Genomic DNA, 23,591 nt, shown 5'->3' on the forward strand with positions numbered 1-23,591 from the left:
TGAATTTCAACGTGGTCGTACAAGCCTTGAAGGCAATTCACGTGAATAGCGATGGGGTGGCTTAGTCCTTAGGCACTATGAAACTTGGTTCAAAAGGAGCCGGGGAATATCGCATGTAAATCGGACATACTTACGAGTCGGCTCATATGTATCTTTAGAAGATTCAACCTAGTAGGTCCGCACACCGCATAAAAAAAAATCTCTCGAATGGCATTTCATTTAGATTTACCAAAAGAGGAGTTTAAGCGTCCCTTTTGTGAGGTTGATATTGGGTTAAATTGTTAATTTATTTCTTAAGCCTTTTTTCCACTTATTAAAAAAATACTCAGTTGAAAAATTAGAAAATTAAAAGGGTTAACAAAGAAATCTAATATTAGGTTAGGGAGTTTTACGGTATGGGTCTCAGACATCGATGTCTCTTAACTACACAATTTCTTTCTAAGAAAAGCGCAAGACAGATGGAGGTCTATCTCATTGTGTGCTATTTCGAAAACACTATGGCCTTAATGCGAAAAAAACAGAACGCTTAAGGTGATGGGAATCCCCCGCCATTCAATTTCCCAACTCATTGCGGTGTTCACTGGTCACTGGGTGATCGGTACTCATGCGGAGAAGCTTGGAATTCCGTACAACCCCTATTGCAGAAGCTGTGGGGATCATACAGAGAAAGAGACTGTTGAACACTTTCTCTGCAAATGTCCGGCTCTGGCGGCTAGGCGCTTGAGATTCCTCAGCATGCCCTTTGGGCATGAGTTGAAGAAATTTTCCAGCCTAGATCCCTTTTCTCTCCTCTACTACATCAACAGCACTGGATGGCTGTAGAAGGTTTTCTCTTTCCAATATTTTTTCTTTGCACAGGTAAAGGTCCACATCATGGTATCAAAACGGCACGTAAGTGCTACTTGAAGTGGGCCTGTGGCACTCTTGCCATTTTACCTACCTACCTAACTATGGCATGGGTCTGAATCTTTCAACCTGAATTTTAAACATTCTCACTCTAGACAGAATTTAGATTTTAAATAATATCATATCAGTTCATCATAGTACCTCTGGTCGGAAAGGTTTGAAAAACATATACATATATAGTATTATATAACGTATATTTGGCTCTTTTACTCCTCTATGGAACATAGCGTCTGTAGCGATTGAGTCAAATAAATAAGCAAATATCAACTAATAATCACCGAACTCATCTGTTATGGTTTCAGGAAATTTTTTTCTCTTCCCATTTTGATTTCATAAAATTTAGCACTAGTGCACTCTTTTTCAATTCATTTCAGTCTCTATAGTATAAATTACTCGTATAACTACTCCTCAAGATACTAAAAACAGTGAATAAATATCACTGCTACTCCGTGCAGAGGAAAACTAAAATAATTACATTAAAAAATGCATTTAAAAATTTCTACCAAGTAGCACCAATAAACGTGGCTTAGCATGCAATGCCGGGCAAGTAGGTATGTCCATATCATTTTAAAAACTAAGGTGCATATGTGAAATAGCGGTAGTTAAAAGTACCACTACTCTTACCACTGCCTGCCTGGCATTCCCGCACACACAACCAGGTGCTCGGCATACCGACCTGCTGACCTTTTCCAAATGCAATATGGTTTTAATTAAATTGCAAATGAAATTAACTGCATTCGCTCTATCTAAGTATGTGTTTGTGCTAGTAAAGGGTGTCACGTTGAGATCGCCTACTTTGGAATTGGAAAATAAAGGCTCTGTTTGCTTGAAAGTGTGTGGCTTCCCGTCAGTTTATCTCAAATTTTCCAAAACGAGCGATCTATAGATGTGAAAGTTTTTTGGTGGTCAAATTAGGTTTTCATAATTATGGCCAAGGTTGTTTTGAAATAACGCTTAAAATATTAAGCTGAACGGCCGCCGTAGCCGAATGGGTTGGTGCGTGACCCCGAATCTCAGTGAAACACCAAAATGTAGAAAGATTTTTTTTCTAATAGCGGTTGCCCCTCAGTAGGGAATGGCAATCCTCCGAGTGTATTTCTGCCTTTTTCATGGCCTCAAAACAAAAACAAAAAAAACTGCCCATCGAGGTCGGCTTAAAATTGTAGGTCAGTTCATTTATGCAAAATCATCAAGACGCTTACCACAAATAGGAAGAGGAGCTCGGCTAAACACCCAAAAAGGGTTTGGGCTACCTATTTTTTCGTAAAATATTTTAACGAATTATTTTCTCTCATAGTTGATCCTTTATTTGATAAGCACCTAAAATGTTATGTTAGGTTAGGTTTGGCAGCCGCATCGCACATAGAGACAACGATGCCGCTTAGACCACGAAATGGGTCCGTTGTGAACCGCGGAGGCTGAGCTACATTTCCCTCTCCATATTAAACCATCCTGAGCTTTTGACAAAGCGTAAAAGGTTGTTGATACCTAAAGTGTATAGAGTATCTATATTCGTTAAGGAGTAGGATTTTAAAAATCGTTTCCTGCTTCTGGCTAGAGCTGGGCATGTGCAAAAAAGGTGTTGAATTGTTTGCAACTCCTCCTCATTTCATTTCTGCAGATACGACAGAAATCATGCGTGTAAACGCCTAATTTCCTTGCATGATTTCTTATGAGACAATGTCCTGTGAGGGCCTCTACTAAGATCCTGATTTGAAGTCTATTCAGTTTTATAATACTCTCGGACAGACGTAAATTTAGCCTTGGCCATGTTTGCCTAGCAATTTCGCAGGTGTTAGCGCTAATCCATCTCTGATTTGAAGAAATGATTAGTGCGTCCTTAATGAGAAGCTTACAAGTTGCGAGAGGTATCTCCATAAAATTACTTATGTCTGGCATACAGGTACCTTCTCTTGCCAGTTGGTCTGCCCTACAGTTCGCTGGTATATCGCTGTGGCCTGGAACCCAGCATAAGATTATACGATATTGTTTGGTCATCTCATTTAGAGATTGGCGACAACGTAAGACACTCCTTGATGTTGTTTGGAATGCATCCAGGGCTCGTTGGGCGGCTTGGCTGTCTAATGCAGATATCCGTTGATGATATTTTGTTTATCTTTAGCCATTTTAAGGCTTCATGAATAGAGTTTATTTCCGCTTGAACACTACAGTGATCCGGTAGTTTAAAGGATTCACTAATAGAAAGCTCTTCGCAAAATAACCCTGCTCCTACACCGGTGTCCATTTAGACCCGTCCGTGTAGATCTTAACGGGTGTGTTGGGTGTTGGATCTTCTCCAAACCATTCCAGTCTAGAAGGGATTTTCATTAGGAAATTCCTTTCGAAGCAGAGAATGGGAGGGTGATAATCACAGTCACTGGGTATGTCCGTGTAGGAGTCTAAGATGGTTGAATGTCCATTTGTGACAGTCTTCCATTGTGAGCTCGCTTTGAGCCCTAAAGCCGCTGAGTATTTGGAGAAGAGATCTAGGGGTGGCAGATGTAGTATGATATCCAAAGCCATGGATGGCGTGGTTTTCATGACGCCACATATTGCTAATTCCGCTAATCTCTACCCCTTATTCAATAAATTAGAATAGGTTTTTTTTCTGCATAGCACACCACTAGACAACATTTCCATATAGAAGAATGGGTCTGATGACAGCAGTGTAAAGCCAATGAGCAACCTTAGGTTTAATTCCCCAGGCCTTACCTAAAGCTCCCTTACAGGCATAAAGGCTAGGTTCGCTTTCCTGACTCTTTCTAAGATGTTTGACTTCCAAGTCAGTTTCCTTTCTATGTTTAGTCCCAAGTACTTGGTTTCTTCCGAAATCACAAGAGCTTCCCCCTTGAGCATAATTGGACTTAGCTGAGGGATTCTGTGTTTTCTAGTGAACAATATGAGTTGTGTTTTGTCTGGGTTTACTCCTAGACCACACTTTTCTGCCTACCTAGAAAGTATGTCTAGAGCATTTTGTATTAGGTCTCTTAATGTAGATACAAATTTACCAGAGACAGCAATGACAACATCATCGGCGTAAGCTATCAACTTACAGCCCATCGATTCCAATATTAACAGAAGTTTATTTACAACTGCATTCCATAGAAACGGTGAGAGGACTCCACCTTGCGGTGTACCTCTACTTTCCAACTTCCTGAGCACCGATTATGTTAAAGAAGAATTTAGAGGGCTGAAAAGTTCTACAAATATTTTCTCTAGAATATTTCACGATGGGTCTTCTCTCACGAAAACTTTGTGAATTAACTACTAGGTTGTTCAATAAGTTTCGCGGTCCGATAAGAAGAATTTTATGGTTTGAAATACATTTTATTATTCAGTATAGGCGCCCTGAACGTCAACACACTTGTTCCAACAAGTTTCCAATTTATGAGCTCCATCTCTGAAGTGAAAGTCAAGAAGGTCTGCAAAATACGCTTCCACAACTGTTGTAACCATATCATTTGGGCAAAAACGCTTTACACGCATGCGTTTTTATGTTTGAAAGCGGATGGAAGCTGCTAATGGCCAAATCTAGTGATGCTCTGACAATTTGAATCTTAGTTCATGGATTTTTGCCTTTGTCACAATGCTCTTGTGATTGTATTGGTAAAAAAGAATTATTTTATTTTATAAACTGGGTGTTTTTCACAAATTTTTTTTTACAGCGGGTTTAAGAGATTCCAATAATATTTATTATTTTACCAGTTCGCAAGTAATCCGCAAACAAAACTCCTTTCGCATCTCGAAAAACTGAAACTAACGCCTTCTTGGCCGAGTTCTGTATACTAACTGGTTTCGGAGTCGAAGAACCAGGTTTATATCATTCTTTAGCCTCTTGTTTTAATTAGGGTTAATGGTGATGGACCCAAGTCTCATCCATAGTCATGAATGGTTGCACAAAATCCACTTTATCCTTTCGAAAACGCTCTAAATGTTGTTGAAAAAGTCGCATTCGAATGTGCGTTTGTTCCATTGTTAGCGAATGCGGCACCCATTGTGCGCACAGCTTTCTGAAATCCAATGAGATGCCTAGGGCTTCTGCTAAATCTCTTTTAGTGGCTTGACGATTTTCCACTACAACATCCTGCATTCTTTCTACGATTTCTGGTGTTGCTGCTGTTTTGAACGTCTTTGACGTGGATCGTCTCAGGCAGTATTTTGGGTTCATTAGTGTTCATCATGTTTATTGGTGGTATATTTGAGTGTTGTGAACTTTCAAAATTTCTTTTGTATGCAGAAGACTTAAAATTTGTTAGGCTAATTTCAAGTTAATCCGACTCGTGTCATATCCAATCAGACCTCAATAACGTCAAGGCATGGTGTGATAAAACTGGCTTCACCATAATTTTAGGAACTGTTATCAGTAGTTTAGGAACAGATATCATAAGTCATATTCTATACTTGGCTTTATTCAAGAAAGATGATGGGTTACAAAGTTTGACCTTTAGCTATGGTAGAAAACGAAATTGAGCCAGTCCCCGCGGCCGCTACGTCACTGGGTACTCGGAGGCAGAATGCTGCCCGTTCAATTTACATATATTCACTCGTTCAATAAGTCGTTGTTTAGACGAGAACGGAGCAACATGCGCGGAAACTATTTCGATCTTTTTCGTATACCACCAAAAGAAGCTCAGAATTTTCGTAAACAAACCGCAGTCATGACCTCGGTTACGTCAGCTAATTAGCTGTTTCCTTTAAATCAGTGAGAGCCTGTTAACGGTTTAATCTTGGCCAGACCTCTGAAATCTTTCACAATGTTTATTCACCACTTTGGTTCAGAACTTACTGATGCATACTCGAAATAAATAAACAATTAAGTTACCTCACTTGTTCAATCAAAGTTGGAATATTGTATATTATGTATACCTTCTGCTCAAATATGAACGAGACGTTATCAACAAAACGGTCCGTGGATGACATATGGCAAAAATAAATTTTTTGTTTTTTGGTAGGACTGTTATAAGCTTACATGGCAAATTTCAGCGTGATATGTCACATAGTTTGTTTTCTGTGCTACTGTAAACAAGTCAAGCTCGAGTGTGTTCTTTAAATTGCATTAACATTCTCTGGTAAAACTGCTTAAAAAAATAAAGCTCATTACTTTTCAATCCAACCCTGTAGATGCGGAAATACCCCAACTTAGTCTTATTGGCTGTTTACTAGAGTAGAGTGCTATTGTCGCTCGTTTTACTCTTTTTTCGACATTTGACTTCCATCTTAGTTTTCTATCTAATATTAGAACTAAATAGCTAGCCTCATCATTACATGACAGTGCGGTACCGCCTAAAGTCGGAGAAGTTATTTCTGGAATTCTATGTTTCCTAGTAAATAAGTTAAATTCAGTTTTGTTAGAGTTGACGCTTAGCCCATTTGCTTTTGACCATATTTAGTAAATCTTGCATGATTTCACAAAGTGTATAGGAAAATTTCCCTCTTACTACCATTGCAGCATTATCCGCACAGGCTACGACGTGCTGTGCTCTCTCCTTTAGGCTCTTTAGCAAGGAGTTTATTGCCAGCACCCAAAGTGTGTCCACTAGTAACTTTAAAGTTTCCTCACTCGAGATAGTCCAACTCTTATTCCGTCTTTGGAGGTATCCGGAGTAATAGTGATTTTTTGAAAGGATTTTACGCAGTCAAGATGCCTCTGGGGTTCTTCGATTTCTCCACAAAACGTTCTCCAACCATACCTTTTCACTTTCCTGTCTTCGTTTTTATAAATTCTTAGCTTACTGTAATAGCAGTCGCAGTCTGTACACTCTCGTGTTGCTTTCGCTCTATTAAACTGTCTTCTGCTGTCATTTCTTAGGACAGGCTTTATTTAGCGCTGCTCCTCAACCCTCCGTAAGGATTTATATGCGCTCATTCAATGATTCTCTATTTCCAATAGGAATTAGGAAGTCTTTCCTTAAGTTTTTTAATTTCTTTTTGTTGACGAATAGCCGCGGGAGGCATTCCAGAATTCTTGTAGCACAGCGTACTTTATCAAAAGCTGATACTTTCCTCATATTTCATGTGAAGTCACCATTTGTTAGGTGAAAGAGCTAACACTAAATTGTCAGCTATTGTTATTTATTAATTTTTTAAGAAAGTTATCGGCATGTCGAATGTACATATGAAGATGCTGCATGACTAATACATAAGAAATGGCATTAAATTCTCAATATTGAACATTATTGGACACCCTCTATAGCATTTATTAGCGAGTATTTTTTTGAAATGCTAATTTTATCTCGCTATAAATACCCTTTTGCTGCAAACATAAACATACCTACATAGTATATAGCTGACACTTACATACATGCAATATATATATATATATGAATGTAGTTATATTTTGTAATTACTCACAGTGCACAATTAGCATTACTCGCTTGCTGACCGTCGGTGGAATGCCATTGGAAGCGATGCACAAATAGGCGCCCATATTCAAGCGCTTCACCTTCGAAATGGTTAAGTAGGAGCCATTGTAGGCAATAACTGAAAATATACAAGTAGAAAGAAAAGTTGCGGCTTTTAGAACTGAAATAGAATTTGTTAAGTGCATATTTGATTTAGATTTTAGAAACACATCCACTTGCGCTCATATAATTAAGTCACTTTCACCTCTTTATTATATTCGCAATATTTTCAGGCTAAATTTTTTTCGTTCATTTTTTATAAAATTTAAGTCAGAAACCTTCATTTGTTTTGAAATTTGACTTCAAGCTTATATTTTATTCTACTTAAATTGAATGGGCTATAAAAATGAAACTGCATACCCAGAAATTTACTAAAAATTTTGATTAAAAAGTTAAAAGTCGTGATGACAATTTTTCTGAAATTTGCCAAATTTTTATAAATTTCATGCAAAGTTTGGAACTTTAGTTTATAAGGTTTTTGATATTCAAACTATCATCTTTTGGCTCTACAGCTCTTTGTGGGCTTTGGCCTGCTGCACGTGGACCTCGTTACGTCTCGAACGCTTGCGACTTTTTTCCAGTTCGTTATCCTAAGTTTTTTGACGGTGTTCTCTAGTTCCTCGGTCCTCTTGCTCTAGTGTTGAATGCTCTGGCTTCTACGATTTTCTTCTGCGCCCTCGTACCGTCCATTCTTGTAATGTGACCCAGCCATCTTAACTGCTGCGCTTTGATGAAACGTATAATATTTACGCTTTATCAGTTGATCTAACTCGTCGTTCCATCTTATCCGCCACTCGCCATGATCTTTGATAGCTCCGAAAATTCTTCTGAGTACTTTTTGTTCGAAGGCTTGCACTTTTGTCTTATCTGCTTCATCTAAAATCTAATCGGATGAAGATGAACTTCACACTTAATTGCTAGTTGCTGTTAACTGCTCTGTTCGCTCTCACAGCAGTCGACTCAGACTTGCATAGCAACTGCGAGCGATGCGTATGATGTTCGCTGTTAACTGAGTTGGCTCTCACAGCAGTGATAGCAACTGCATAGAATGCTGTAGAGTTGTATGTGCATGATGTTCGCTAGTTGGACAGCAGAGAGCACGTTCGTCTACGTAGATGACCACCAGTTATTTCCGCGTACCTTATATTCTCTGGCGGCCGCCGTAGTTGAATGATTGGTGCGTGACTACTATTAAGAAGTGCCCAGGTATGAATCTCTGTGCATAAACGCCAAATTATGTAAAAAGTTTTTTTTCTAATAGCATTCGCCAATTCTTCAGTAATTTTTTTTTAATTTTTAACTTGCTGAAAGCTTTTTTTGCCATTTTTAGCCACCTCCATTGATATACAAAAATTTGTATACCAAAGGCTTTTTATTTCATTAGTTTTTTAGGTTTACAAATTTTTGGATATTTTTGAGCGTCCCGAGTGACTTGCTTATTTCTTAAAAAAATAAAAAAACATTTTTTTTTAATTGAAACTCTTTTAGTTAAAATTTGTTTTTTAATTATTTTGTCTTATTTAAAAATTTGTTTACTATAATTTTTTACCAACATTTTTTTTTAATTAATTATTTTGTCGCTTTGCAAATTATGCAGTAAGTTTGAGTGTCTCGACTGTCTTGCTTATTTCTCAAAGAGAAAAAAAATTAAAACACGGTTTTGATAAACACTTTTTTAATGCATTTTTTTTTTAATAATTACTTTGCCCCATTTCAAGCACTTTCACTGCTTTATTTCCTTACAAAAAGAATATATTATTATATTTAAAGAATTTTTTTAAAAATGCTTTTAATTTAATTATATTTCGCTTTGCAAATTTTGGAGCACCTTTGAGCGTATCGACGGACTTGCTAATTTCTGAATATAAAAACTGAAAAATTGAAAATCCTTTAATTAGAATTTGTTTAATTCTCTTGTCTCATTTTGAGCACTTCCATTTTTTGGTTTCCCAAAAGAGAAATATTAAAGAAAAAATTTAATTAAAACATTTTTTTACCACAATAACTAAACCATTTTCTTAAACGTAATTATTTTGTCGCTTTGCAAAATTTGCAGTATTTTGCTTATTTAAAAAAAAATATTGAAACATTTTTTTGATACAAATTTGTTTAATGAAGTTGTTTTTAATAAATAGTTTGCCTCATTTCGAGCACTTTCATCGATTTATTTTCTTAAAAAAGAAAATATTGTTTAACGAATTTTTTTACAACTTTTGTTATTAATTTAATTATTTTGTCATTTTTGAAATGTTTGAGTATTGTCTTGCTTATTTCTCAAAACAAAAAAAAATATGTTTAGATAGAAACTTTTCGAATGAATTTTTTTTTAATAATAAAGAAAAATTTAAGAAATTTAAAAAAGATAATTAATAAATAAAAAAAAAAATTTAAATTAAATTATTTATTTTTTCGCTTGGCAAATTTTATGGTATTTTTGAGCAATTTGTGTAGCATTCTTAAAAAAAAACAAAAAAAATATTAAATACTATTTTTGAATGAAATTATTTCTTGATTAAATTTTTTTCCCCATTGCAAGCTTTCTGTGCCGTTTTGATCCACCCGCATAACACTACTACCGATTGCCTCGCTTAATTTCTCATAAAACAAAAAAAAAAAAAAAATAAAGTAAAATTAATCTCCCTATTTTATTAACATTTTCTTATTGAAAACAAATTTTTTTAATAATTATTTACCGCCTAAATCACTACTTTCGTAAATAACCATCGGAGGTGCATTCAATTTTTTAACAGCATAAATATTTTGCCTACTCTACTAATCCGTCTATGAGTTTTGTTGTTGTTTGCTATGTTACACTTCTCGCTTCTTAGACAAAATCTTTCCCTACTTTTATGAAAGAAAATTTTGTTTTAGTAAATTTAATTTAGTCCACACGATATGCTCCTAGAAAGAGTTTCCTCGACGGCCACAGATGCCCGTTGCGATGCGCCAGAAGCACTTCCTTAAATTACCTTCAAATTTTCCGATCTTTTGGCGCATCAAATCAGCCCTCGCTCCGAGAACTTGTGGCCCAGAAATCGAAGCGTAATATTGGAAGTGCGGTGTATTGGCAAAGCAAGTGTTGAATGAATTTTGTCTCTCTCTCATCGTAACATTCCCAGGCAAGCTGTTTTTGAGAGCCAGAGCATGCCTCGTGCTCCTTATTTAAGGTGCGTTGATCTAGGTGAACGTGAACCTTCACTAGATTCCGTATTAGTTCATGAGCTCTAGTTAGCTGTTATAATTTGCTATTTAATTTGCAAAGATTTGTATCTTGTGCTAAATTTTCCAAGTCCCGCCTCATATTCTTTCTCACCCTACTTCCACATTTACCCGAAAAAACCGTAACCGATCTTGGAGCTTTGATGCCTGTCCGACTGAGATCTTAAGGGATCTGGGTTAAAAAAAAGCTGCGGTGGTCGTAGAAAAGAAACTCCACTTAATAATATTTGCTGGATAGAGTATAATATCTGTTTCTAGTGTCCATTTCTGAACCCCCTGTGACGATTGGAATCTCTCGAAGGTGGTATTAGCTTCTTTGTAGGTCCTGTCGAGGAAGTGAAACTCGAAGTTATGGCCAATGCTAATGCTAAGGGATCTGGTGGTTATAGATTAAAGCCCTCATTTCATTAAATGGGGAGTTTTTTGGGTGTATCTTTAAAAGCTTGTAAAACGGAAATAAAAAAAAAAAATTATTTTTGTTTTCAGTATTTTTTTTTGGCTTTTTATCCTTTTGATTGCAAGCACCTGTGAGTCACGGAATCCGTGTCGATATACCTTTTATTGAAAGACCATTTTTTAAAGGCTGACAACTTTTGAACGAATCTTATATGGCCAAAAAACAAAATATATTTTAACAGTAAATCAGAAAATAAAATACTCAAAACAAAAGTAAAATCTTTTTCCGTTTCCATTTTACACGCTTTTAAAGAAACACCCAAAAAACATCACTTCAAATGAGGCGAGCCAACTAATAATTGCATAGCCGGCTGCATTCAAATGCAAAAAAAATAAAATTCCTAATCAATAAGCCATTAACAATCCATTTGCGTCTATCGTCCACCAATATGGAATGGCATTCATGTTAAATGCAAAATAAATTCATCGATGCATTTTCTATTGATCCATTTCCGGTTCATGGTAAATTCATTGCAAGGCTAACGAACAATAGGGAATATTGCAGCAGTTCGTTGAGTTCCCTTTCATTGGCAAACAAAGGAAAAGTTTTGAACAAAAATTTCATACAATTTTAGATATTAATGCAAAACTATTTAATTACTGAATAATACATAAAGCACTTCAAATAATTTTGGGGAGGAAATTAAATGTATGCATGCACATAAATTCCTACGTTTGCTGTTATTACGCATGCATGGGTATTCAAGTGTTGCTCAGTGCAAGCTTTCACTGCGGCCGGTGTTGTTGTGTTGCGTGAACTCGAATTGCGAATGTGATGAAGTGGTGTTGCAGAGTAATTCGTTACGGGTATATAGTATTTCGTAATTTAGTAAGGTAGTCAATAAAAAGTTTTGAATTGTAAATTTCACCATAATCCTTATTTACTAATTCTGTGGTCGCATGCCATAGTAGCCTAAGTCGATTTAAGATAAATATGCGATTTACTAACTGCGTTTTAAATACTAAACTGAACGCATAATTTAAAAATTTCTTTATTGTGTCATATGACTACAGAGTTGATAATTTGTACTACAGAGTTGGGTATTTTAATTTTAGGTAATAGATAATAGATTTTTTGTTTTTTGTTTTTTGTTTTTGTTCGCGGAAGAAAAATGGTATGTGGACTGAAAAACTCCCTATCGTTACCCCCGTCGCCTACCCTGAAGCAGGTTTCGCATTAGTTCAGAATGGCGTTCCATCTTCCTCATTACATTACCACTGATGATCTCCCACGTTTCCCCGCTACTTAGCATCTTGTCAATGTTAAATATGGTACTCGTAGACATCGCAGGCAGAATTGCCGCCATACGTACCGCAATCAGCCTGAGGGGCTCGCGCTATAAGCTCAACCTCACTTATGGGCACTCAAGCATCCTTAAAAACGTCGAGTTCATCCCTCTGTCAACGGATCACTGTATACCCTCGTTTAGTCCAACCGGAACCTTCTCCACTCATATTCCGTCAAGGGAAGAGTGGACGGGGGGCTACACTGGCGGGCAGGGCCTGGTAAACTTGTTCACGGATGGATCGAAGTTGGAAGGAAAGGTTGGTGGAGGAGTCTTTTGCGAGGAGCTTCCCATTAGACTCAAATTCAGGTTACCGGACCACTGCAGTGTGTTCCAGGCAGAGGTAGCCGCAATCAAGGAGGCAGCTGAGAGGTTGCTCACATGCGGACTAACAGTCAAAAAAGTAAATATTTACTCCGACAGCCAAGCGGCAATAAGGGCCCTCGGGTCAGTGACGGTGCATTTGAAACTGGTCATTTTGGACTCCCTCCGAATTCTTTGGCATAAACCTCATCTGCGTTCCTGGTCACAGCGTCATTGCGGGAAACTGTTAGCAGATGAGCTGGCCAGACAAGGGACATGTGAGGTGATTTCCCCGCGAAAGGAAAGAACTGGCATCCCCCTGACTACCTACGGTCTTCTCCTGGAAATAAGTGCATCGCGCCAACTCAGCGAGCGTTGGGCAAGTACACAAACTTATAAAGTCGCAAAATCCTTCTGGCCACGTGTGTACCGAGGGCGCTCGGGCGAGCTTCTGAGGTTGAAAAAATATCAGCTCTCGAATCTCGTGGGTTTTCTCACAGGTCACTATGCGCGAGGAATGCAGAGAGTGACTGCAGAGACTTTGAATCATCTATATTCCTTTTTGCGCTGGATGTAGGGAGGATGAGGTGGAATCATCTCAGCATCTTCTCCTTAGCTGCCCTGCTCTGGCGGGGCTAAGATCCAGGCATCTTGGCTCTTACTTCTTTGCTACGCCTGCTGATATAGCTGGCGCGGACATTAAAAATCTGATGAATTTCATCAGCAGCACAAAGCGGTTGACGCAAATGCAGCGTAGTCATCGTTCGTAAACCCCTCCCTCTCCCTGTATCCTATCGGTCTTTCTCTTTCACCTCACCTCCTTCATAATGGTATCACAAAGGACCAATCCATTTTTCTTCGTCCAAGTGAGCTCATTCCTTGGGTAATCATACCAACCTTACCTAACCTAACATCTTGTTGATTACATTTTTAGTGGCTAAGTGACCGACTGCATTCTCCAGCATTCGACATTCTTGCTCCCAACGTGTGTATTAAAGGAATGTGTGTTCAGGGTCATCTTCGGCGGCATCCCCTTGTATGCATGAGGGGTCTTCGCTTTTCCTTATTCTGTACAGGTACTTCTGGAAATACCCGTGCCTCGAAAGCATTTGGGTTGTATAAAAATTGACTTTAAGGAAGCTCCTGCTGTACTTTGAAGCAACGACTTTTATTCGCCTAGCCGCAGATCTGCCGCGTATTTCGTTAATCCAACGGTCTTGCCATAGCCTTAGCGTTTCGTTTCTTACTCACGCGCTGCAGGTTTGCTAATTCTTTCTTCCATCCCCTCTTTCTTTATTGCCCATAACGTTTTGCTCTCAAAATCTTATAAGTATATCGGTATTGAACCGCTTATTACTTGCACAGCTGGTCCTAATACTGTGCGGGCTGCCGTTCGTTGTTCCGATGCTTCCGTATAAGAGAACGGAGAGCATGGTAGCCATCATTATCTCCCGTTTCTTTTGGGTTGGACTTCCTATATTTGCTCTCAGTCCTCTGAGTAGAGATGCCATCTGAGCGACTTTCCTTGCTGCGTGTTTTATTTGGGACCAGAAAGTTTGCCTTGAGTCCAGTCTTATGCCGTTTACTGCCTACTTTAGCTACCTTTATGTGGTGAGCGTATTTGAGCAAGTTTGCAAGCTAACTTCTAGCGCGATGTGTTTCGTGGTTAGAAGTCTTAGCTCCGTTTTGTCTGTGGCTAATTTGAGACCACGGGAATCTAGCCACGTTTGTGTTCGTATCATTGCCTGGTTAAGTTTTCTACGAGCTTATTTAAGGTTTCGTGCTGTGATTACTGCTGCGATATCGTCTGCGTATACGATTAAAAAGGTACTATCGGGCATTTCTTTAGGGAATATCTCCCCATAACTACTGTTCCACAAGTCGGGACCGAGTATTCATCCTTGTGCCTCTCCGGATATGACATCTACACAACACGAACCCTCTTGTGTTTGATATACGAGTTTACGGCTTCGTAAGTAATTCTGTAGGTATGCTGGAAGTGGTAGTGGATAACAATAATTAATCGTTCGTCATTGCTATCTAGTAACTGATCAATGGCTAGAGGTTTTTATTTGGGGCTGATAGCCTGAATGTACAGATCGGTCATCTATATGATTATTACTGATGGTTCGTTAGTTAGGCGGAGACAAATTATATCTTAGCAAAAATAATCAGGTTGGCGTCCCGATTACTAGGCTGACTATAATCCATACTTTTTGAATCAAAAGCTTTGAACTAGGCACGAAAGTTTGCTTATTGATTCTTCAAATCTGAGGGCTTTGAGCTTTTCAGACTTAACGAATGTCTTGTGTTTGCGCGGTTGCCCCAGCGACTATTGCAAAATTTTCAAAGAGTCAGACAGTAATTACTACATGCAGAGTAGAGGCGGTTGTATTTCACGGACTTAAGTTAAATTTCTTGTAACAAAATCTGTAATGAGTTAGTCCGGACCTTAGACTTTAAAAAAGCAAACAAAAGTGCAATGATTTCGAATTTTATCGATGGTTGGTCTTTTAGCACTGGGTCATTGGCTGATTGGCAAGGATATTATTGGAGTACAACATAACCAGTCAGAGTTGTAACTCACCAGGTAGGGAAGACAAGTTAGGCCATCCCTGCTACAGATACTTAGAAATGTGCGAGTTTTTTGGATAAATTTTATTTGGATACTCTAAAACTGAATGAATTTGCTTGGGTTATAAAATAATTCAAATCCATACACCATTATCGCCTAGATAAATTTTACAATATAACTATTCGTTGTTTTATTTTGTAATTTCAATTATTTTCTTATAAAAATATGGTTTTTACTACAACAACTACCATATAGTGCAAAGTTTCAAACTTTATATGCAATTTTTAAAAATTTGGCAAATTTTCATTAAAGCTTTAAAGTTCTTACTCGGAATTTTTAGAAAAATTTCGGGTACGTAGTTTTATAGATTATTGGATTTTGGTTTAATAAAGTGTAGGTTTGAAGTAGATCAAAAATCACACAGATTTTTGAGCATTTATTTCTGACGCGGTCTGTGCATATTCTTCATTTAACGCCTACTCAACATTTCTTTTATATGGAAGAAAACACCGAACACCGTCTTCAGAAAAAATTTTAAAAAATTAACGCAATGTTATAACCACATGAAACTTGCACTTTGCTATACCAGAATTCAGAGTACTATAACTGCATAACCGACATTTTTTTTTAGAAATTCTGAGTAAAAAGTTTGAAAGTTTGATTAAAATGAGCCCAGTTTTGGGTTTGAAACAAACGCTTTATTTACCTTTCGTTACTTTTTAAATTATCTCATAGCGCCACAATTGGTTGCCATTTAAAATTATTTATTCCCTACATTACTTGAAAATGTTGCTACAGGTATGTTTCGTTTCACCAACTATTTTTTCGCAGTATGCCTCTCACACACTGAGCTTCTTTTGTCATATCTACAATATTAATTGATTTTATGTCTCTAATTATGCCATAATAAAACCTACATTAATTTAACCTGTCGCAGATAATGTTCGTATGTGATAACTATAATTTTCAAAGTGTCAACAAAAGCCCAACTAGCCAGCTGGCATATCGACAATGCCTTTCACCAAATTCAATGCTAAATTCACAATATTTTTCACACAAAGCAATTAAAGTTAAATAAATTTCAAAAAGTGGCGAAAATAAGCTTTTTAAATGGTTTGAATGAAAAGAGTTTTTAGTTGTATTAATTTTTCATTAAATAACATCTGGTTTTAATTAGCAAGTCAATGGGAAAAACCATCACAAAAGGCGTGACGACCCGTAATATATACTGCAAAAGGGTAAAAAGTCAATAATTTGGTATTTTAATTACACTTAAATGATGATTTAAGTGACATGGAAATAAAAAGCGATTTAAAAGGCAAAAATTAAATAAATTTTTATACTTAGAAAATTCACATGAGTGATAAATTAAGCGTAGAAATACATTTAGAATACCTAAATTGTTAGTTACAATTGTATACACATATACGTGTGCTTATAATAAAAGATTCATAAAATCTTGTACATTTTTTACTATTTGTTTATTAATTATTATATTTAATTTTTAAAGTGCAACTTCTTAGACGTCGCTGGACGAGCGAGAATGTAGAGTAAAATTTCAAGGCCATGCAAACATTTTGGATATTTTCGTTCCGCGAGAGAGAAAAAAGATTTAACATAGAGGAAAAGGAGAGGGACGAGATATACCTTATATATGTATATTTAGTGATGAACTAGTATAACTAATATAAATATGTACATAACTGTGTATGTATATGTGTATAAGTGAATACTAAGTGTACAAGGAAGTGAGAAAGAAGAACATACTTAAGCTTAGGGAGATTATTTGGATAGTACTCGTAATCTGTATGTTAGTGTTATTGAGAATATGCAAATTTGTATTTAATTATGTATGTATGTATGTATATATGTATGTATGCATGCCCTTGCGGGTATTATATGACGGGAAATTGGGGAATTCAATTGAGTGGTGCGACTTCGAAAACTTCCAATAGATAGTTTCTAGTTGTTGATATGTGTTTATGGATGTGTGCAAATACATTGCGAATTCTTCGTTTAATGAGTCTATATACATACATACGTGTGTGTGACATACATAGTTTGTATAAAAATAATATCAAAGTTCGATGACTACAGGGTGAACAATATGAAATGTTACCAACTTCACACTGCTTGTATCTGTAAAACAGCTCATGACATCAACGTCAAAATTGTTCTAATGACAGCTCAATATATTGTTTATAAGCCATCAATAGCATTTGTGTCTCAGTTTTGTAGAATTTTTTTTTCTGTGATGGAGTTCAAACGTTATATTTGGCTGGAAAATCACAACCATCCATTGTTCGTGAGCTCAGTCACATAAAAGTGAACAAAATATTTGTGTATCGCACTATGAAACGTTACAATGATACTGATAGCTTTGCAAAACACTATGCAGTTGGACCAAAAAAAAAACCCCAACAACGCCAGAAGTGATTCGGAAAGTGAAGACTCGACTTAACCCATTACAACATAACGTTCGATATATCGGACATGAGTTAAATTAAATTTGTATCAAGCAAGTGTGATGTGGAGGTGACTTAAAGGTTGTAATCGAAAAAAAACTATTTCTTCAACAATGGCAACCCTTCATTTGTCGACACCTCGTAAAAAGTTCCCGTTATTTTAAATTTTACAGTATGGCGGATTGCAAGCAGACTTTTTCGCGTAAAGGGTAAAATATTTTTTTAAATTTATTTGGTATATTTTTAGCAAACAATTTTAGTGACAAGTGGTTATTAGTGCATAAGTGTGTTAGTAAGCAAAACATAAAAAATTGTGAAGTTTGCTTCATTATCAAACATTTACTGTAGTATTTAGTTGTGGCGTCCGATATATCGAACCTTATGCATAGCAGGCTCTAAGTGGTTTGATTTTTCGCGTTTTCCAGATTGACTGTAGGTGAAATTTTGAGCCTTTTGGAGAGCGATGATGGAAATATTAACAATGAAAATATTATTTACGTAGAGCCACCAATCGAACTTGAAGTCCAAGTCACAGATGAGGACAGTGATAAATCGGATGAAGAGCACGATGCTAATTTGAACCATTTAGGACGTAAGTTATTGCGAACTAAGTGCGAACTCCGTCGTTTTCATACAAATAGGGAATCTAATCAAGATCTGATAACAATGTAGTTACGGTCGCAACCAATTTCAAAAACATGACAATGACAACTGCCACGCGGTGTTCACACGTGAAAAAAGCAAAAATTGCACTCCCCCAACCGTCTTTAATTTCTAACTATAATAAGTGTATGGGTGGAGTGGATAAATGCGATCAGGCGATTGCAAATTTGCGTACAAGGATGCGGATAAGGAAATGGTGGTGACCAATTTTTGCCTATTTCGTTGATGTTTCCTGTAATAAGGGCTCTGAGTCCTTGTTTGCATTTAGGAGGTATGTGGAACTCTGCTTGTGACACACGGAACACCCCCCCATCAAGGACGAAAACCAGCTACACCATTGTCCACTACACGGTTTGATTGCCTCAACCATTGGATTGTTCCAATAAATTCCGGACGCCATTGTGCAAATAAGTGTGGTGGGAAATCAAAATACAAATGCCAAAAATGTGAAATAGGGTTCCATCCTAAGTGTTTCATGAAGTATCATGTAGAGCCCAATACCTAAATATATTTTATATATTTTTTTATATTTCTTCATTTTCAGTAATATTTTAAATAAATTTATATAGAAGCATTCGGTTTTTTTTTATTTCTCATGGGATAGCTTGAGGTGCCGGTATGCATAACGTTCGATAAATCGGACGGCTTGTTTACAACAAACTACAGACAAATGTGTAACTTTTCTTTCACCACTCGATTTATGTGATCTCCATAACCCGAAATTTTCACAGAAATTCATTATAAGTATAAGGACAAACTTTATGCAGTAATGGGTTAAACGAAATCCACGTCGAAGTGGAAGAAAAATGGCCAAAGAACTGAAAATATTGAAAGACAGCATTCGAGGCATACTGAAAAATGAGCTCAAGGTCAAGGCTTACAAGTTCCAAAAAGCACACGATCTTTCACCCCAGCAAAAAAAGTTCGGTGCGAAAGAGCAAAGGAGTTGTTTCGCTTGCACGAACGTGGCGAATTTCCTAACATTGTGTTTTCTGATGAAAAAAATTTCCTAATTGAGCAGTTCATAAACACTCAAAACGATCGTGTTTACTTGACCGAACGCTCATACGAGAATTTGAGCCTACTTATGGCCACTCGAAGCCATTTCCCATCGCAAGTAATGGTTTGGGCCGCAGTGACCGCTGATGGACGCTCTCCAATCGTTTTTATCGAGCCTGGTGTCAAAGTGAATGCGACTTATTATCGGGAAAATGTTTTAGGAGCTGCTTTAGAGCCGTGGACATGCAAACATTTCGGTCGTAGACCATAGACGTTCCAACAGGACTCGGCACCGTCTCATAAAGCTCGTGTGAACCAAGAATGGTTAAGAAATCATGTTCCACAATTCATTTCGTCCACACATTGGCTTTCGAATTTTGCCAGGCGCAAATCCGATGGACTATTCCATCTGGCCCATTTTGGAGAGCAAGGTGAGGACTAAAAAATATGCCAGTATGGATGCGCTGAAAAAAGCGATTATACGAGAATGGGCCAAAATACGTCATGATCACATTCGTGCAGCATGCAAATCATTTTTTGTGCCGTTTGAAGGCTATAGTCAAGGCAAAAGGTGGTCATATCGAGCTAAAGTGAATATATGTTAAAATTCTAATCATTTTTGAGCAATTTTGTCTTTCAAATCAATAAAAACTAATTTCACACAAAAAAGTTTTGGTGTTTTGAATAGGTAACATTTCATATCGTTCACCCTGTGCTTTACTACTAATAGGTCTATTTATAAGTTCGTGCGGTTTTACAACAGATGGCGTAACTTGATTATTATTCCATCGATCCACATTTCCAAACATTCATTGGAGAGCTACTGTCGTAAGGCACAAACGTCAGTATAAGTTTTTTATTTGAAGCGTAAACAACAATATTTTTACCACACTTGAAAATGTCGAATTTCGTGCCAAATAATGTGTTTTTGCGGGGAATTCTTCTTCATTATTTTAATATGAAGAAAAAAGCAGCCGAAAGTCATCGTATCTTGGTGGAAGTTTATGGTGAGCATGCTCTATCTGAGCGAACGTGCCAGAAGTGGTTTGCACGCTTTAAAAGTGGTGATTTTGGCTTGGAAGACGAAGAACGCGAGGGTGCGCCGCCAAAGTTCATGGATACCGAATTGGAGGAATTGCTCGATCAAGATCCGGCTCAAACGCAAGAAGAGGTTGCAAAAACTTTGGGAGTTGATCAATCAACCATTTCCAAACGTTTAAAAGCCATGGGAATGATCCGAAAGGTAGGCCATTGGGTGCCGTATGAATTGAAGCCAAGAGACGTTGAACGCCGTTTTATGGCATGCGAACAACTGCTTCAACGGCACAAAAGAAAGGGTTTTTTGCATCGAATTGTGACTGGCGATGAAAAGTGGGTCCATTACGACAATCCAAAACGTCGGGCAACGTATGGATACCCTGGCCATGCTTCAACATCGACGTCGGCGCAGAATATTCATGGCCTGAAGGTTATGCTGTGTATCTGGTGGGACCAGCTGGGTGTTGTGTATTATGAGCTACTGAAACCGAATGAAACGATTACGGGGGATGTCTACCGACGACAATTGATGCGTTTGAGCCGAGCACTGCGAGAAAAACGGCCGCAATACGCCGATAGACACGACAAAGTTATTTTGCAACATGACAATGCTCGGCCACATGTTGCACAAGTGGCCAAAACATACTTAGAAACGCTCAAATGGGATGTCCTACCCCACCCGCCGTATAGTCCAGACCTTGCGCCATCCGATTACTATCTCTTCCGATCGATGCAACATGGCCTGGCTGACCAGCACTTCCGTAATTACGATGAAGTCAAAAAATGGATCGATTCGTGGATTGCGGCAAAACCGACCGAATTTTTCACAAAGGGAATCCGTGAATTGCCAGAAAGATGGGAAAAAGTAGTAGTAAGCGATGGACAATATTTTGAATATTAAATTTGTAACCATTTTACGTCAATAAAGTTTCAAATTTCGAAAAAAAAACCGCACGAACTTATTCATAGTCCTATTACATACCATACATATATACTTACACACCTACACGTAAGTTTTTCTTTAAAGCTAGAGTACAAAAACAATTGTTCATTGTCATACATTAAGCGGGAATACGCTCAGCTGCTGTTTGTTTTTGTTTTTTTTTTTGTAAACTTTGTCTATTTGTATTCTCTGCAAATATTGTGAATTTATGTAGATATACCTATATTCTTTCTCTCTCTCTCATTCTCTATCGGGTCTCTTTCTTTGTCTGCCTTGAAATTTTCACTTTTGTTAGGTGTACTACACTACACGCACTTTTTTTAATTTTCTTATATAAATGTTGTTCATACTACATTAAAAATCTCATGGCTTAAAGTTTCCGATTTTGTACAAAACTACAACAAATTTTCATGAAAATTTCAAACTTATAACCAAAATTTTTGGTATGCATTTTTATAGCCACTTGAATTTTAATACAATTAAAGGGTGGCTCATCATTTTGGTATAATAATGGAGTAGTCCAAGTGCGAAGTGGCTCAATATTCGCTTTGATGTCGAAGACAATTTCTTTTCTGGTTGTTTTGTAAAATTTCTCTATTTAAAAAAATTTTAGTATTCGTTATATGGCAGAACTGGACTCGCAACATTTTTCTAAAAACTGTATTCAAAAAGTTTGAAAATTTTTGAAAATCTCTTGACTTTTTAAGAGTGTGTGCAACGTTTAAAACTTGAAGTTATTTGGTTTTTGTTGTAATATAAATTATGTTTAAAAAAACTAAAAAAAAAAAAATAAATAAAAAAGTTAAATAAGAAAACAAAAAAACAAAATTAAAAAATCTACTATAAAATTGAAAAGAGAAAGTTTAATAAAAAACAAATAAATAGTCAAAGCTAGTCCAAATAGTCACCATTTAAAACAAAAAATGATTGAGTTTTTTACAACTACAGGTTGGCCCTTAAAAGTGAATGCATTTGTTACTGACTTATCTTACTTACATGTACCACTGACATAGGTTTCGATTTATGCGTGCAACAGTACTGAATTTCCACTTTACGAAAAAATATGCTCAGGTCACTTCGCTGCGACGAGACTTGAAGTTCGTTGTTTGTGTGGTTTTCGTACGTGAAATTTTTTTTGTGCGTCTGAGAAAACGAAAATGTAAAAATTGTTTTGAAATACAATATTTTTTCTCCACTTTTTTGGGGAAAATTTCGTGCACGGTTCTTTAGGCTGTGATTGTAAAAAACTAAAACGCAAAAACAAAAAAATTAAAAAAAAAAAAAAAATTATGTATCACCTTTGTGTTTCCCTCTTGAAAAGTCAGGGTTAAATATTTAACTTGGAACCACCAGGATTTTTTTTCAGGCGGAGCTTTTTATAAAGGAAGTGAATATTTCTAGGATTTCTTACAATACTTTACCTGCAAGAAGTAAAAAAAAACTTAAATATAGACTTGCATATTCAGGTGCATACCTTTATATGTGCACATACATGAAGGAAGATAAAAAAAACTTCGCTAAAAACAAATAATTTTAGATGTAAGTGAATTAAATCAAAATCAGAATGAAACAAATAAACAGCGTAAAAAAAGTGCGAAATTACATGAAAATTGAAAACAAAAATCTGTATTTTGATTTCGACTTATCGCTTTTTGTAAAAAAATTTTCCTAAATCTTGTCCACCGTAGGAATTAAGCCTTTATATATGTACATACATATAATATAAGAAGATCTGCCGCCCCATTGAACCTTATGACATAGTAATTCTTTAATATGTTTTGAATCGACGTTCTAATGAAAGTTATCTTTCATTCTCCAAAGTTGTTATTGCAATAGTTGCCATAATAGTGAATAAGTAAATTCGACAGTGTATCTTTTCGATACAGTTCAATGGCTTGGAATTTAAATTACACCATTGCAAAGTCAAATCTGTGTATTTGCTTTCATTCGAATATTTAGCGTCGACTTTGTTGATCCAGATACTCTAGAATTATTATCTATCTTTATTTTGCATTCCAAGCTTGAATGCTCAGTGGATTCCACATTATGCATCTCATATTAGTAGGCTTAAAAGTGTCCAGAAGTCTTTGTCCATTATGTTTTGTGTTCTTTACATTTGACAGATCCAATTCCTTCTTATAAAAGTCGATGCTTGCTGTTTAAGCTAAAAGCATTAGATACAAGGAGGACTATTCTCTCCCTCATTTGTCAGTTTTCGATTTGATAAGTGGGCTGATTGACTTCCGATCGTCACTCTAGAAAATTAGTTTCAATATTCCTCAGCGAAGCTTACGAAGTAATGATATTTTCTGGTTTGAGATGGTTAGAACTAATTAT

General features: G+C 36.8%; 1 protein-coding gene across 1 annotated transcript in view; it reads right to left on the bottom strand.

Annotated features, from left to right (window-relative positions):
- LOC128865231 (opioid-binding protein/cell adhesion molecule homolog) overlaps window positions 1-23,591 on the bottom strand; it is a 283,912-nt gene that overhangs the window by 110,986 nt on the left and 149,335 nt on the right. Inside the window, exon 5 of the mRNA XM_054105356.1 lies at window positions 7,258-7,386. Within this exon, the coding sequence (XP_053961331.1) occupies window positions 7,258-7,386 (129 nt within the window). The remainder of the gene's footprint in view (window positions 1-7,257; window positions 7,387-23,591) is intronic.

Source organism: Anastrepha ludens, chromosome 5, assembly GCF_028408465.1.
Source record: "Anastrepha ludens isolate Willacy chromosome 5, idAnaLude1.1, whole genome shotgun sequence".
Taxonomy (NCBI): Eukaryota; Metazoa; Arthropoda; class Insecta; order Diptera; family Tephritidae; genus Anastrepha; species Anastrepha ludens.